The sequence below is a fragment of the Carcharhinus amblyrhynchos genome, unplaced genomic scaffold, assembly GCF_965287045.1.
Source record: "Carcharhinus amblyrhynchos unplaced genomic scaffold, sCarAmb.v2.hapA chromosome_267, whole genome shotgun sequence".
Classification (NCBI taxonomy): Eukaryota; Metazoa; Chordata; class Chondrichthyes; order Carcharhiniformes; family Carcharhinidae; genus Carcharhinus; species Carcharhinus amblyrhynchos.
Window position 1 is genome coordinate 113,998 of NW_027650007.1, and position 16,939 is coordinate 130,936.

At 43.5% G+C, this 16,939-nt stretch overlaps 1 protein-coding gene across 2 annotated transcripts in view; it reads right to left on the reverse strand.

Annotated features, from left to right (window-relative positions):
• klhl6 (kelch-like family member 6) overlaps positions 1 to 16,531 on the reverse strand; it is a 58,710-nt gene extending 42,179 nt beyond the window's left edge. The window contains exon 1 of one of the 2 annotated variants that reach the window (XM_080183362.1): positions 16,435 to 16,531. Coding sequence is in view for 1 of the 2 variants with exons in the window: in XM_080183361.1 (XP_080039487.1) it covers positions 6,014 to 6,273 (260 nt within the window). In the remaining variant the exon portion in view is untranslated. Of the gene's footprint in view, positions 1 to 6,013; positions 6,364 to 16,434 lie in introns of those variants that run through there. The other variant, XM_080183361.1, reaches the window with a different exon arrangement.
• Positions 16,532 to 16,939: the final 408 nt, after the last annotated feature.

A 16,939-nucleotide genomic window follows, 5' to 3' on the forward strand; every position in this document is an offset into this window, starting at 1 on the left:
TTCTTATTACTTAGTAAAACGTCAAAGAAACAATGCCATCAGCAAAATGTTGATACAACTTTACTGAATGCTTCACAATTGTTAGCCACAGTTACAAGCTTTGTCATGGAAGTTTGAAATGACTGTATCCCAGTGGAAGCAGAGACACTAACATTAACAAAAAATAAAGGCCCCTCTGATAATGAGAAACATAGAAGACACAGGAACTATTTTTGATTAGAGGCAATAAAATAACTTTAAAAAGGAAAGAGAAGATCACCATTGAGACTGTCAATGTTGTTTGTGATAATAATACTGTCTATGCAGAGTAGAAGTGAATCTCTGAAGAAAATTGTTGAATTATTTTCTGTGCTTTTAGACAGAAGTTTAGAATAGACTCTAAGAGCCGCTGCAGTAAGAAGTTAACTGAATTCTACTGGGAGGACAGGGACACAAAGCTTTTTGAAGATAAAGTAAAACAATTAATTCATTTCATCAATAATTATGAACTCTGTGCTTTGAGATCACCAGATTTGTACAGACTTGTACAAATGCGCAGTTCAGAGCTCCGATCGTTCCAGCAGTGCTAAACCCCACCCACAGCGCAGACCGGACTGGAGCTGGCAAAAAGTGTGTGGGCGCGCTGGAACGCGATCCCCCCAATCAGACCCCCCCCCCAGGAAGCAGCCCCCCCACTCCGGATCAGAGCCCCCTGGGAGGCAGCCTCCCCCCCCCACCGATGGGACCCTCACTGGAGGCAGGCCCCTCCAGCAGACCCCCACCCATAGTCAGAACCCCCCTCTGCCACCCCCCGGGAGGCAGGCCCCCCTCCCGCTCCCCCGATGTTTAGAAGACCCCGGGAGGCAGGGTCCCCCTTGGCAGAGCACACGCCCCAACCCACCTGGATTGCCGCTCTCCCTCCTGACCTGCGCTCGTTGACGTGGAGATGCCGCCGATGATTTGCAGGCAACCTTTCCAAATGTGGAAACCATTCTGAAAACATTTTTAACAGTACCTGTCACAAATGCTTCTGGTGCACACTATTTCTCAGTATTGGAAAGAATTACGAAGTATCTGTGACGTACAATGAGGAAGGAACATTTGGCAAGTTTATACTGATGATTGAGCAGATCACCTGGTGTCACAAATTCTTCTGACTGTCAAATGTTTTCCATGTGCCTGCTGCACGTGAAGTTGCAATATAGTCCACTGATGCGTGGAAACCAAAAAAAGGCATACAAGTTTTGGACAAAGTCAAAAGAATGCACGGCTTTCTCACATGATTCAGCTGCTGCATTGCAGATTAAGTTCCAAGAGCAACTGGTAAATGAGATGAATAAGGCACAGAGGCTTGTATTGTTCAGTCTTGTTTATAGACCTGAATATTTTCCTGCCATATTTGTGGCATTATCGAAGTTCTGCCCATGGCAATATTTGGGGCCAGATTTTACCAATCGGAGGCTAAAGGCCTGATCCGGACGTAACATGGATTCGAGCCCAGAATCCCCGTTCCAGCGCGCCCACGCACTTTTTGCTGGCTCCAGTCCAGTCTGCACTGTGGGTGGGCTTAGCGCTGCTGGAACGATCGGAGCTCTGAATTGCACATGTGCCTCCCAGGCGGTTCGGATCGCGGAGAGGGCCGGTCTGCTGGGGTGGTTAGCAGCAGGCGGGGTGGGGGGGGTGGGATTGGTCTGCGAAGGGTTTTCGAGGAGGATGGGCTTCAGAGGTCCCCCTGCAGAATAGGAATCCGCGTCAGACTTTTATTCTGTAGGTTGATAGCACAGTGGATCCAGAACGGATCCAAAGACGGTAAAATGGGATTTGGCGGTAGAGTTGGGCGTACGGTTCATTAAGTTGGGCCGTCCGATTGGGGCGCGGACCGGATCCAAGCCCAATTTGGGTGTCAGTAAAGGCGTGACCTGCTCAGTTTCAGGTGCTGGTCGCGTTACAGGCCCAACGCCCAAATTTACCGTGATTGAATTTTTGATAAAATCAGGTCCTTGATGTCCTTACAAGATTTTAACTTTGGTGATGTTATTGATGATTTTCTGAAGAAAAGTACAGAAGGAAAGTTACCTAAATTGCCATGAATTGCAAACAACTGATGAAGCACAAAAATCTTAAAAAGTTGTCCCTCTTCCATATGCTCTTGTTCAAATTCTGTTTTTCAAACGAGACCACTATTTGCTGGTTTGATATCAGGGCTGTCACATTCAGACAGTTATAACTGGTGAGTAACAGCCATCCCCATCACTCTCAATACTGGCCTTTAGAAAGTCCGTTTTGGATAAGTAACAGAATCCTGCCAGACAGTTGCCAGCAAAGACACTGACTTGGACTTACTGGACTCCACTTGATTGGAGTATTTGCTCCTGCACTGGACATCTTCTGGCTCATTTTGTCCTGCACTAACCTGTGCAGTGCTGTAATCATATCACTGGCTGATTTCCCCATCTCATTGCTCATCGGAAATTACAGTGTTTTCTCACCTCGAGACACAGACTGCACTATTGAGTATCTCTACTGTGATGCTGACAACAGGTAGGCTTGGATTTCAATTACAGGCTTGTTTTCATAAGTTAAAAAGCATCTAAGTTGTTCGGCTGGGACTTGCCATTTATGCATTTCTTTGTATTTTTGCGGCTTGCATTGTGGATTCGAATTTCAATGAATCAATTACGGGCTTGTTTTCATTATTTGCAAAATACTGAAGCAGTGAGCAGTGAAATGTGTATGTGGACTTTTTTGAGGTCCTGTAGCTTGCATTATGGATTTGAATTAATCAACCACAGGCTTGCTTTGAAAAGTTAAAAAGCATTGAAGTAGTGATTTGTCTACTTTTCTATATTTTTGCAGCTTGCATTATGTGAGCTAAAAGTGGGTGTTGTCAGGAGGGCAATGATGCCATTTGGGGCAGGGCTTGACATCATCTGGGATGGAGTGCCATGTCACTGGTGGGAGAGGTGGCTGGTATCATGGGGAGGGCCCTTGGCCCAGACTCAGAGTGTAGGGTCCCTGAAGGTGTGAATCCACCTCTGCCTGTGGGCTTCATTATGGAAAATCCCAGCTGATGTTTGCAATTCTCCTTCACATAGAGCGGTGGAGCTGGGTCATTGAATATATTCAAAGTAAGTTCAATAGATTTTTGATTGACAAGGTGGCCAGAGTTTATGGGAACAGGCAAGAAAGGGAAGTTGAAGCCACAATCAGATCATGCATTATAGTACTGAGAGGTAAAGCAGCTCAAGGGGCCAGATGACCTTCTCTTGCTCCTATTTCTGATGATTATGTGAGTCTTGGTGTAAGCCATGGTTCTGAGGTGGCTCTGTTGCCTATGAACCTGAAGATAGTGAGTTCAAGCACTTCAAGAACTTGAGCTCATGGTCTGGACTGACACTGTTGGAGTTGCTGAGTTTTAAATGAGGCATTAAACTTCTTGGCTAAGCATAAAAGATCCTGAGTGGAAAAAGAGCAGAGGAGTTCTCTTATATCCTGGCCCACATTTATCCCTCAACCGTTGTTATAAAAACCAATTACCATATCATTATCACGTTGCTGTTTATGGGATCTTGATTCTGTGCATTACTACAAAATTTCACTGATTGTGACATTTTGGGATTGTCTGAAGAACTGTGTAATTGCAATGTCTCCCTTTTTTCAACCATGGTTTCCAGTTTTATAACTTTTACCTTTATGTTTCCTCAGAAGGTGCTTCAGACCCAGTGCTTCCCTCACCCTGTGCTGTGCGGCGTGCTGTAGTGGAGCTGAGTGGATTGATAGTGTCTCTCAAATCACCAGTTAGTTTGCTGATGGTGATATCGATTAAACCTTCATTGCTCCACTCCTGTTGGATCTCTGGAATACAACTCACTGTGCCATCCTGAATTTGCTTTGTCTTCACTTTTTGTTGTAGAATCATAGAATCCCTACACTACAGAAAGAGGCCATTCAGCCCATCAAATCTGCACCGACCACAATCCCACCCAGGCCCTACCCCCATATCCCTACATATTTACCCACTAATCCCTCTAACCTACGCATCTCAGGACACTAAGGGCAATTTTTAGCATGGCCAATCAACCTAACCTGCACATCTTTGGACTGTGGGAGGAAACTGGAGCACCCAGAGGGAATCCACCCTTGTGAATATGAAAAATATCTTTCACATGAGATATATTACAAAGATAGCTTTAACGCTTTTTAACAGCTTCTGGTATTTTTGGGAGGTTCCAAGATGTTCCCATTGGCTAGGAGTAGGATTCCATTATTGGTTGGGCCAGGGAGTACCATGGGGCAGTTACTGTTCCCCAGACAATGATCCAGGGAGAGTCTTTCTCCCCACAGTTATCCACAGAAGTCACTTGCCAGCTATCACTTGTCCCACAGTTGTCTGCTGGGAGTTGAATGTGAAGAGTAATTTAATGGTGCCACATGAGTCTGAGCCAGACAATAATGAGTTCAATAAAAACAAAATGTTACAGATGCTGGAAATTGGAAACACAGAAAATGCTGGAAAAACTCAGCAGGCCTGACAGAATCTGTGGAGAGAGAAACAGAGGTAACATGTTGAAACCCTATAACTCTTCTCCAGAACCCCAATCCAGGCTTGTGCATATAACTCAATATTTTACGACTTTGCTTGGCGCTGCATTGTCAGTGTCTCTACCTTTCAGGTGAAGTGGCTCTATCTGAAGAAGCTCAAGGACATTCTCCTAGTCTCCTGGCCAATGTTCACCCCTCAACCAAAACTAAAAAAAGGTCAGTTCAACTTTGGTGTAATACTGTCACCACCGATTCAGTCACTGCTTTTCACTACTCCCTAAATATGCAATCTGGGAGAATTCTATAATGAGCATCAGTATAAATAATGCCCACACTTACTTCATACTATCTCGTAAAGCCAAAATTACTCTCTTAAAAGTTGTTATTATTTCATTGCTGCCTATTTGATCACACAGATTGGCTGCTACATTTGCTTACGGACTGATTCTGACTGAACTTACAAAACAATTCATTGGCTTATCAAGTGCTTCTGAAAACCCTGGTGCCTGACAAGGAAGTTTTTGTATAGTTTCTTTCTTTTTTGACTTAAAACCAAAGCAGAACTCAATACATCTGATGAAAAAGGTGTCAGCCTGCAATCTGCAGTGGGGCACATTGCTTTTCGCGGTACCTCACTCACCACACTCCTTTGCACCTTTACATGGGTCGGTGATATTTCTCATACTTTGAGTTGCTAACTTTGCTTGGACATTCTGCTGGAGATTTCGTCACATCTCTCACTTCCCAGTCACTGTAACCAAACAGCTTTACTTTACATTTTCAGTATTTCTATAGCAAATAAATGGAAGTAAATGAACAATCAAAGAAAACAAAATAAGTTATTCTTATTAATAGCCCAATGATTTTCCATCGGAGATTAGCTGTGTTTGCTCACTCCTCGCTTCTCCCCAGAGTTCTGCCATTATGATTACAGGCAACAAGAGGAAACCACTTAGAGACATCAGGAAGAATTAGCTGACACTATCCTTATTTATCCGCAGTGGCAACGAAACAATGGACAGCAGGATGGGTACAGAGTTACACCGAGTGAAAGAATTGGTTACACAGTGGTGAGGATCTGGAGGATTGTTACTAAATATTTGTTTATCTGTTTTTCAGTCAGCAGACTCCAACTCAAAGAAGGGTCTGCTGTGGAACACCTGCAGAACCAGCTTAACTCAACTGAATATTAACAATTTGCATTTATCTAGCGCCTCCAACAGAGGCCAAATTTCCCAAAGCTATTCACAGGAAGATTATCACACATAAATTTGACACTGAGCCACAAAAGGAGATAATAGGTTAAATGATCACAAGCTTGGTCAAAACAGGTCTAAAGGAGCTTGCCAAAGGAGAGATGTGAAGAGTCCAAGGGATTTAGAGAGGAACTTAGGGCTGAAACAGCTAAAGGCAGAGTCACCAATAGCAAGACGAAGGAAATATCAAACTTCCACAGCATGCAAACAAAGAAAAGTTGCTTGATTTTGCCTACCTGAAGTAGCTGCTAGCAGCTGCCAGGACCACTCGATGGCAGGAGAACTCCCTGTCATCCACACATAGCACAACATCTGTCAGGGACCTCTCTAGGCGGAGATCCTCCAGGCCACCCTGGAGGACAGATGAGAAGCCAGTGTCGTCGAAGGCCATCCTCCCATCGGACGAGCACTCGGTCAGCCCCTCGACATCCCAGGAGTGTGTCCCTGTCTGATTGCTTGGGGACTGGTCACTGCTGTTCTCCACCACATCTGCCATTTCACATGCTACTGTCTGATTGCTTCACTCTCCTCCGTCCGTAGCAGCGTTTTGAGGTTTCAAAGTCAGTTGTAATGTTGCCCTTTGACGGATTTCCTGCTCATGACTCGTTTCTTATCAGAGACCAACACACATACAGAACAGGAAGAACTGCACTTTCTCATTTTTTTCTCTGCACACCCCCACCCCCAATTCCACCCCTAACCTGCCTTTCTTTCATGGAGTTTAGTTAGTCCACTGAATGATAAATAAACACTTCTCAACTTAATTTTTTTTTTAGTGTTAAAAAGAATTGAATGTAACGTGCGGATGTAGCTCTGATAGAATAAGGAAGCAGCACTCTATACTGGGTGGGCGTTGTGCGTTAGAGTCAAAGCAGGGCTTGAATGACGTTAAAGACCATGAGACTGCAAATCAAGAATGTCTGATATGAATCCTCAAACCATGTTGTGGTCAGTTCCTGTCCTAAGGATGTCCTTCCCCTGGCAGAGTGCTTAATGATCAAGCTCTTCCACAATCAAATAGCAATGATCTTCCATTATACAATTCTATTTTGTTCCTCCCACCTCTTGCAAGGACAATGATACCTGTTGACTTTGACCCCTTAGGCTGCAGACAGTTCATCCACTGGGTTGCAAGGTGCTAAGGCTGCCTCACTCTGTGAGTTGACAAATTCAACACTAGTGCCAAGCTGTGTAACTACAGGACAGTGAGATCCAGTGCGACGAGTAGAGTAGGCAATAGATTCCAGTGAAATGCAATCACCAGGCTGATTGGTGGTGAATCACAGGTACTCTTAACCATGGACATGGTAAGTATTGTTGCTGTGTGCAGCCTCAGTGCAATTATAGAGTCTCCGAGAACATCAAAACCACCCGCATCTCAGACAACATTCCGTCACAGTGATGAAGTGAGGCAAAACCTGCCAACAAGTAATATCTTTTGGGTTGAGGGATATCTGCTCAAATGTGATATTTCTCCCCTTGTTGTACCTGTGCCCCAACAAGCTCTCCTGAGTCAAGAACTGGATGGGTTAAATATTGAGTAAAACTTCTTCCTACTGTGCCAACAAACATTCCAAAGCAACGTTAAAGACAGGGCACATCTCTTTTACACTGTCTCACCAAACACTCCCAGGTACAGAACGGGTTAAAGGCAGAGTGAAGCTGACCGTCTACTGTCCCCTGAAGCAGTATCAGATCACTCACAACACAGTTTGATACAGAGTACAAATTGTATAAAAGCACAATGGGCATTTGAAGGAAATAAACTTGCAGAATTATGGAGACCAAGTGGGAGAATGGGATTCACTAGATAATTCTACAGGGTGCCTGGATGGACGTGATGGACTGAATAATCTCTTTGTGTGTCATAAATGACTTAATGACTGCATTCCATCGAAAACTGCCCAGGTGAGGCACAGCATAGGTTGGATAGAGAGTAAAGCTCATTCTACACTGTTCTGAAAAACAGTAGCAAGTCATGCAGAGCATAGATTAGATATTTTACCCCGACAATTCTACCTCAACCCAACTTTCTGAGTTTCAGAAGAGCACTTGTTACTGCATTAGTCTATCCTCATGACTTCCCCAAGGGAGGTTTTTTTTGATAAGACTTTCCTTTTAGCTTTTAAACTGTCCCACGAGTGAATTGCGTTCACACAGTGAGCAGCACAAGTTTTAAGCAGCATCCAGACAGGGACTAGAACCCTGAACGCTCAGATTAAAAGCCTCATTTTCTATTGAATGAGTTATCAGGCCTCAAAAACATTGCCACCAACAATAGCAGGATTTGAACTGGAGTTAACGGAGCAACAACCTGCAATATAACTCCAGTGACAACATCACTGCGCCACCAACTCCCAATAAAACACAAAGGGGGCTTCCTTCAAGCCAGAATTGAACCAGCAACCTAAGGATGCCAGTTTTGAATATCTTCAGTCCTCCACTCTACCAGCTGAGCTATCAGAGGAGAACACAAAATTCAGGATTACACCAGTGGCCTTTAATATAATATTCTCCCTCAATTTGTGTTAATGTGAACAATTACGTGTTCTGGTCACTAAGAACTGGGTATTAGCTGTCCAAACACAGTGCGGATGAAACCCATAAAGTGGATACAGGCCTGCATCACATCAGCCTGGTTGACATTTAAGTTCTGGAGTGAAAGGACAGTGTTTGATGATATATGGCAGCTGATTTGCATTGGTTATTTCAGTCTCTGTTCATTCATTAGACCATTTCCATGATGCCACATACAGCTGGTTTGATGAATGGGCAACAGCGCTGACTATTTACACGTTCTTTGCATTTTACTTTGTGTGCAGAAGGCAGAGAAGCAGTCTGGTTCATCGCAAGCAGGTTAGAATATAAAATTGAGAAAAAATATTGTAGCAGTTACACAGATCCTTGGGTAGACCCCATTGGGGTTATTGTTCTCAGACTTGGGGCACTTTAATAGATCCTTCCTGCTCCTCAGGAAGGATATATTGACCTTACTGCGATGCGGAAATAGTGGAATGATATCAGGTCTTAAAGGATTATATTATGAGAATAGTTTGCCTAAACTTGGATTTTATTTCCTCATAGTGTTGGTAATCTCTGTCACAAAAGACAGTGAATGTTAGGTCAACTGAAATTTTCAAGACTGGAAATGATAGGTTTTTGGATATTAAGGAATATTAAACAAAGATAGGTTAAATGGGTTTAAGGTACAGACCAGCCTTGATCAATGGTCTAGTCAACATCACTCACAGCAAGGGAGACCTCAGGTCCTAAGCAACGTGGTCTATTCAAAATTGTATCTTTTTTCCCTCCAAATTAACACTGTTCCTATATATTCTGAAGGATCAGACAAATTTTCAATATAGAGCCACACAATTAGTTCAACCTAGCAATCTGTTTAGAGTTGCTTAAAGTTATATTTTGGCTGTTATCCAGATTGTTGGATCGTAATAGCTGCCCTGCCTCAGGGGAAGTTCACTTTAATCTCTGAACTCCACTGTACTGAAATTAGGCCCCTATTGTTCTGCAGAAGCATCTGTTCCATTGAAACAGTCTGCCGACTATCATAGATATCCTGTCTCACTTTGAGAACTGTGCCTTTCCCCTCAGCCACATCTTTTTCAATGGGGCATTTTAAAACACATTCTGACCCAGTTGGAAGGAAAGCCAATTATGGAATCTCAGGAAATAACAGAAAATTCCTGTTCTTCATTGAGCTAGGTGGGGGAGGAGGGATTGGAAATGAGGATTACGAGCACAATCTTTGTGAAAATACTTTTGACAAAACTTTTATTTTTTTTTAAAACATGTATCTTCATATCTCCCCTGTGATAGTGTGGAATGTCACTTGATGGTCCTGAAGAGCAGTCACTGCTGTAACATAGTAAATATGGCAGCCAATTTTGTGCAAAGCAAGTTCCCACAAACAGTAATGAAATGAATGATTGTCCATTTTAGCTGTTGTCCAGAACTCGCCCCTTCTTAATTGAACTGTGTCAGAATACACCCATTAAGCAAGTTTAGTGTTGCATCTCACAGACAGCAGCTGCAACAGTACATCATTCCATCAAGTACTATGTCAGTATTATGTGCCAGACTAGATCAAGCAGTCACATCCATGGGACTCAAACTCAGTGGTAAGAGTGCTACCAATTGAGCAACAATTAATAGGCAAAAAACAAAGGGAGTCACATTACATCGCTGTGTAGGCGATACAGTACTTAATCCCACATTAACTCTTATGTACCAAGACCCTACTACAATGTCCATAGATGAGTACTTTCCTTGTAAGCCTAGAGGCACACAGGAAAATTGCATTGGTCCTATTATCCCCCATCTGGGATCAGCTCATCCAGCACACACCAAGAACTGAACTTAGGAATTTTTTTGTCTGTATAATTCTGTACCCTAGTAAGAGATTACGAACCCACATACAACAGCATAAGGAATCAATTGTTGAATTATTTGGCATGGATAATTTGAAAGGCATTGGAACTTTGGGTGGGTGTTCAAAACAACTGGTGTAAATCATATTCATGATATATTATTTGCATGAAACGCTCTTTCACATGTCCCCAGTATTGGTCATACAGAAGCACATGATGTTGTATGTATTGAGACGAGAGTATGTGAAGAATCCTGCTTTGGACACCATGAAGTAAGATGGAGCATATCCACAGCAAGTCTTTATTCATAACTCATGACTGTATACATATATACAGTAGAGGGTGCAGATATGGAGCTTACTCCAGTCTAGGTCTTTACAAACCTGCTCATCTCTAGACTGACCCTGACTTTGGGTTATGTATCTTACTACACCACTGTATGGGCAGTACAGTACTAAATCCCACATTAACTCTGAATGTATCAGACTTTTAACTATTAACATACACTAATGAGTCAATGTGCTTTATGCACTTACTGTTGGTGAAAATAGGCTTTGCCAGTTGTACAAAATGGGCTCCTGGCAAAATGGCAACATGGTTTATACCACAACCAGTTAACATCAGTAGAGATGATCCATGGTGTAAACAGCTGTCTATTCACTGAGATCCCTTTTTGTACTATGGGCAAAAAAAATGACTGTAGCCCCATAATGTCTTAACCTGTTTCTCAACAGAGCAAGGAGAATCCAGAGGTCTACAAGGTGCAGCTAAAAACTCTCATTGAGGCACCAGCCAACTCCCATCTCCACCAATGATGTATATATCTTTGAAAACAATCGGTGATGTGGAGCAGAGAGTAAAGAGTGAGGCACTGAGAGTCCTAATTAAATAGTGGTGGAATGGAGCTGCTGAGGCCTCAGCTGGTCTGCAGCTGCTCAGTGCTGTGCCTGAGCTGCAAGCTAATCCAGGCCTAGCGCAGCCCACTTTTCAAAGGAGAAAAGCATTCATTCTATCAATTGAGGTTAAGTACATGCAGGTGTGGAGGACAGTGATTTGGTGCTTACTTGAAATTATAAAGACACAATCGTTTCCTTTAAAGTTTTGTCTATTTGTTAAAGTGCCCCTTTAAGAGACTATTAATTTGTTTATTTATTACTTAGTTTTTTTTAAGTCATTTACTCAGAGCAGTATCCGACAGATTTACTGACACAAGGACTGGGTGGAGAAAGGAGATATCTATCTTTGATGTTTCAGTCTGTGCATAAATCCATTCCAAGTAAAGGTTTACTCTGATTTCTTCTTTCACCAACAGTCTGTCAGGAGTATGACATAAAGAACTCAGATTTAAGGTTTCGAAAAAGATGCACAGTGAGATGTGAGCTCAAGCTTTTTTGCGCAGCATGTAGTAATGACGTGGAATCCAATGTACAAGGGTGATGGAACCAGACACAATTGATGATTTCAAAAAGAAACTGCATTAATATGTTAGAGAGATAAAGGAAATAAACTTGCAGGGCCACTGGAATGAAGCAGGTAAATATGAACATACAAAGAGCAGGAGTTGTCCATTTAGCCCTTTGACCTTGCTCCACTATTTAATAAGATCATGGCTGATCTGTTAGTAACATCAAGCCCAATAACCTTTCACCTCCTTTCTTGCCAAGAATCTATCCGCCTCTGGATTAAAAATATTCAAAGAGTTGCTTCAATCACCTTATGAGGAACAGAGCTCCAAAGGTTCACAGCCCGCTGAAAGGAAAGGTTTCTCCTCATCTCCATTTTAAGTAAGCAGTCACTTATTTTTAAACAGTGACTCTCTATTTCAAGACTCTTCCACAAGAGGAAACATCCTCTCCACATCCATTCTCAGGATCTTATATATTTCAATCAAGTTGCCTCTTACTCTTCTAAACTGATTGGTTTGCCTTGGAGTGAGCCAGCACGTATTTGGTGACGTGGTAGTATTGTCACTGCACTAGTAATCTGGAAACGTGGGTTCGAATGGTGGAATTTGAATTCAATTTAAAAAAATCTGGAATTCACAGTTTAATTTGTTGATTGTTGTAAAATCCCATCTGGTTCACTAGTGTTGTTTAGGGAGTGAAATCTGCTGTCCTTAGCTGGCTTACATGTGACTCCAAATCCCAGCAATGTGGCTGACTCTTAAAATGAAGGGTAACTAGGGATAAATACTGGCCTAGCCAGTGACAGTTTCTGTGCCATAATGACTCTATGAAGTGAAGCTTGTATTCAGTGATCAGATGATTTTGCAGAGTTAATGGCTTGCATTAGATCCAGCCAATGATCATTCTGCGTTCTGCGCTTTCAGTGAAGGATTAACAACGTGCCTTTTCATCTGAAACACCCCATTATCACTTCAGACTGAGAAAAGTTGGGAAAGAATTGTGAGGGGTAATTGAGAGCATGATGGAAGCTGAGTTTGGTTTTGAAAGCCAGCAGAGGATAGAGTGGAGGGGTTTCGAGAGGCAGTTCCATAATGGTGGAGATTTAACAGTTGATAACTCTGCCACCACAGTGGGACAACAAAGGACTCAACAGATAGTAAACTAGTGCTGGAAGAGTTGAGGATTAGAACTGGAGGAGATTGCAGATATACGTTTAGATGGCACCGTATAGGGATTTATAAATCAGGATGAGCAATTTGAAATCAATGAACTGGAGTACTGCTGATAGAATGAGGACGATGGAGTCCTAGATAAATTGGAGATACAAAGCCCACTGCTGGCACCCAATGACCACAAAGGAGTGAACAAGGATTTCAATGGTGATGGTTAGATAGAGCTCAACACCTGTGGTATAATTAAGATACAGAAAGGCAATCTTAGTAATGACATAAGTGGGGATTTGAAAGAGTCAAAGAGGACATGAAGGTAATGCACTGAAGGCCTCAGATAGCCGAACTGACTAGGCAGCAAGGGAATAGGGTTGGAGGCAAAGAGTTGTAGTGTAGAAAAAATAAACAGGACTTTTTCAATCCAGCCAGCATTGAATTGGATAAAATTCTGACTCATCCTCAACATGACTGGAACAGTAGGTTTATTCGCTATAAGTAGCCACGGCTTTTTCTTTCGATTGTGAGGGAGCAGATGGAGACACATCCAGGAGTGGGATCTCTTGGTGCAGATTCAGTCACAAATGCAGAAAATGACCCTGGAGATCAGTAGCTAACAAGGGAGCTACCCACTCGTGTGATTCTCTCAAATAGAGGACCATATGTAACATATACTCGGCCAACGGGGAGGAACTCACAACATAGAAGAGTTGACATATGAGTAATCACATGAAGCGTGTGCACCATAAACCCAATGGAATTAATATTGATTTTGAATATATTTGATAGTCTGTCATTCTTTAATTAGTAAGAAGTCTCACAACACCAATTAAAGTCCAACAGGTTTATTTGATAGCAAATGCCACTAGCTTTCAGAGTGCTACTCCTTCATCAGGTAAGTAGGAGTTCTGTTGACAAACAGGGCACGTAAAGACACAAACTCAATTTACAAAATAATGGTTGGAATGCGAGTCTTTACAGGTAATCAAGTCTTAAAAGGTACAGACAAATGAGAGTGGAGAGAGCGGTAAGAACAGGTTAAAGAGATGTGTATTGTCTCCAGATAGGGTGGTTAGTGAGGTTTTGCAAGCCCAGGCAAGTTGTGGGGGTTACAGATAGTGTGACATGAACCCAAGATTCCGGTTGAGGCTGTCCTCATGTGTGCGGAACTTGGCTATCAGTCTCTGCTCAGCGGCTCTGTGCTGTCGTATGTCATGAAGGCCACCTTGGAGAATGCTTACCCGAAGATTAGAGACCGAATGCCCGTGACCGCTGAAGTGTTTGCCAACAGGAAGAGAATAGTCTTGCCTGGTGATTGTCGAGTGGTGTTCATTCATCCATTGTCGTAGACTCTGCATGGTCTCCCCAATATACCATGCCTCGGGATATCCTTTCCTGCAGTATATCAGGTTGACAACATTGGCTGAGTTGCAGGAGTATGTACCTGGTGGATGGTGTTCTCACGTGAGATGATGGCAGCCATGTCGATGATCCGGCATGTTTTGCAGAGGTTGCTGTGGCAGGGTTGTGTGGTGTCATGGTCACTGTTCTCCTGAAGGCTGGGTAGTTTGCTGCGGACACTGGTCTGTTTGAGGTTGTGCAGTTGTTTGAAAGCAAGTAGTGGGGGTGTGGGGATGGCCCTGGCGAGATGTTTGACTTCTGACCTGTTGAAAGGCTCTGGAGGAGATGTCATAGCTTCTCTGCTCCAGGGAAGTACTGGACAACGAAGGGTACTCTGTCCATCGTGTCCTGTGTTTGTCTTCTTAGGAAGTTGGTGCGGTTTTTCACTGTGGCGCGTTGGAACTGTCGATTTATGAGTCAAGCACCATATCCCTGTTCTTATGAGGACATCTTTCAGCGTCTGTTGCAATCCTCCTCATCTGAGCAGATCCTGTGTATACGGAAGGCTTATCCATAGGGGATGGCTTCTTCAACGTGTTTAGGGTGGAAGCTGGAAAAGCGGTGGGCTTGCAGTACAGAGAGATGTTGAGGTGACCGTCCTTAATGGAGATGTGTGTGTCCAAGAATGTAACTGATTCTGGGGAATAGTCCATAGTGAATCTGATGGTGGGATGGAACTTGTTGATGTCATCATATTGTTATTTCAGTGATTGTTCACCATGAGTCCAAAAGGAAGAAAATATCAATCGATGTATCCAGTGTATAGCATCGGTCGAAGGTCCTGTGTAGTGAAGAAGTCTTGTTCGGCATTGAGTACTGAGGCAGTTGCCGACAACTGCCAGTTTCCAGATGCAATTTTACAATTCATCCACTTTATCGTGGACCACAACGTCTTCACCTTGAACAACCAGTTCTTCATCCAGACACACGGAACAGCCATGGGGACCAAATTCAAACCTCAATATGCAACATCTTCATGCACAGGTTTGAACAAGACTTCTTCACCACACAGGGCCTTCAACCGATGCTATACACTAGATACATCGATGACATTTTCTTCCTTTGGACTCATGGTGAACAATCACTGAAACAGCTATATGACGACATCAACAAGTTCCATCCCACCATCAGACTCACTGTGGACTATTCTCCGGAATCAATAGCATTCTTGGACACACGCATCCCCATCAAGGACGATCACCTCAGCACCTCACTGTACCGCAAGCCCACAGATAACCTCACGATGCTCCACTTCTCCAGCTTCCACCCTAAACACGTTGAAGAAACCATCTCCTATGGACAAGCCCTCCATATACACAGGATCTCAGATGAGGAGGATTGCAACAGACATCTCCAGACGCTGAAAGATGCCCTCATAAGAACAGGATATGGCGCACGACAACAGTTCTGATGCACCACAGCTAAAACCGCACCAACCTCCTGAGAATACAAACACGGGACACAGTGGACAGAGTGCCCTTCGTCATCCAGTACTTCCCTGGAGCGGAGAAGCTACGACATCTTCTCCGGAGTCTTCAACATGTCATTGATGAAGATGAACACCTTGCCAAGGCCATCCCCACACCCTCACTTCTTGCCTTTAAACAACCACACAACCTCAAACCGCAAACTACCCAGCTTTCAGGAGAACAGTGACAATACCACACAACCCTGCCACAGCAACCTCTGCAAGACATGCCAGATCATCGACATGGATGCCATCATCTCACATGAGAACACCATCCACCAGGTACACAGTACATAACATTGGCTGAGTTGCAAGAGTGTGTACCTAATACGCTTCAGGAAAGGATGTCCCGAGGCATGGTACACTGGGGAGACCATGCAGACGCTATGACAACGGACGAATGAACACTGCTCGACAACCACCAGGCAAGAGTGTTCTCTTCCTGTTGGGGAACACTTCAGCGGTCACGGGCATTCGGCCTCTGATCTTCAGATAATCGTTCTCCAAGGCGGCCTTCACAACACATGACAAAGCAGAGTCGCTGAGCAGAGACTGATAGCCAAGTTCCGCACACGTGAAGATGGCCTCAACCGGGATCTTGGGCTCATGTCACATTATCTGTAACCCCCCACAACTTGCCTCAACTTGCAAAATCTCACTGTCGCGGCTGGAGACAATACATACCTCTTTAACCTGTGCTTAACCCTCTCTCCACTCACTGTCTGTACCTTTAAGACTTGATTACCAGTAAAGACTCACATTCCAACCATTATTTTGTAAATTGAGTTTGTGTCTTTATATGCCCTGTTTGTGAACTGAAATCCCACTCACCTGACGAAGGAGCAGCTCTCCAAAAGCTCGTGGCGTTTGCTACCAAATAAACCTGTTGGACTTTAACCTGGTGTCGTGGGACTTCTTACTGTGTTTACCCCAGTCCAACGCTGGCATCTCCACATCATTCTTTTATTATGCAGAAAATATCAGTTGTTCAAGAGCCAAACAAAATGGCTAACTCCTGAGCTGTCCCTGTGAAGCAACAGTTGAGGGCAGTGATGGTCTTTACAGCCATTGGTAGCATTCCACATGGTTGCCCGCTTCTGCAAGTTTTTATGACAAAGAGGCGTTCTCAGTCACAGTCTCCCACATAAACCTGGGCACCTTCAGGTCCGATTCCACTACCATGTCTAAATCACTGACTTTCATTTACTCACAGAATATTAGGTAGACAAGGTCTCTGCACCATTGTCTTCCCATTGCTATGGCAATATTTGGGATATCTGAGTTCAGTAAATCAAAACTCCCTGTTTAATGTCATTGGGCAGTCATAGAATATTGA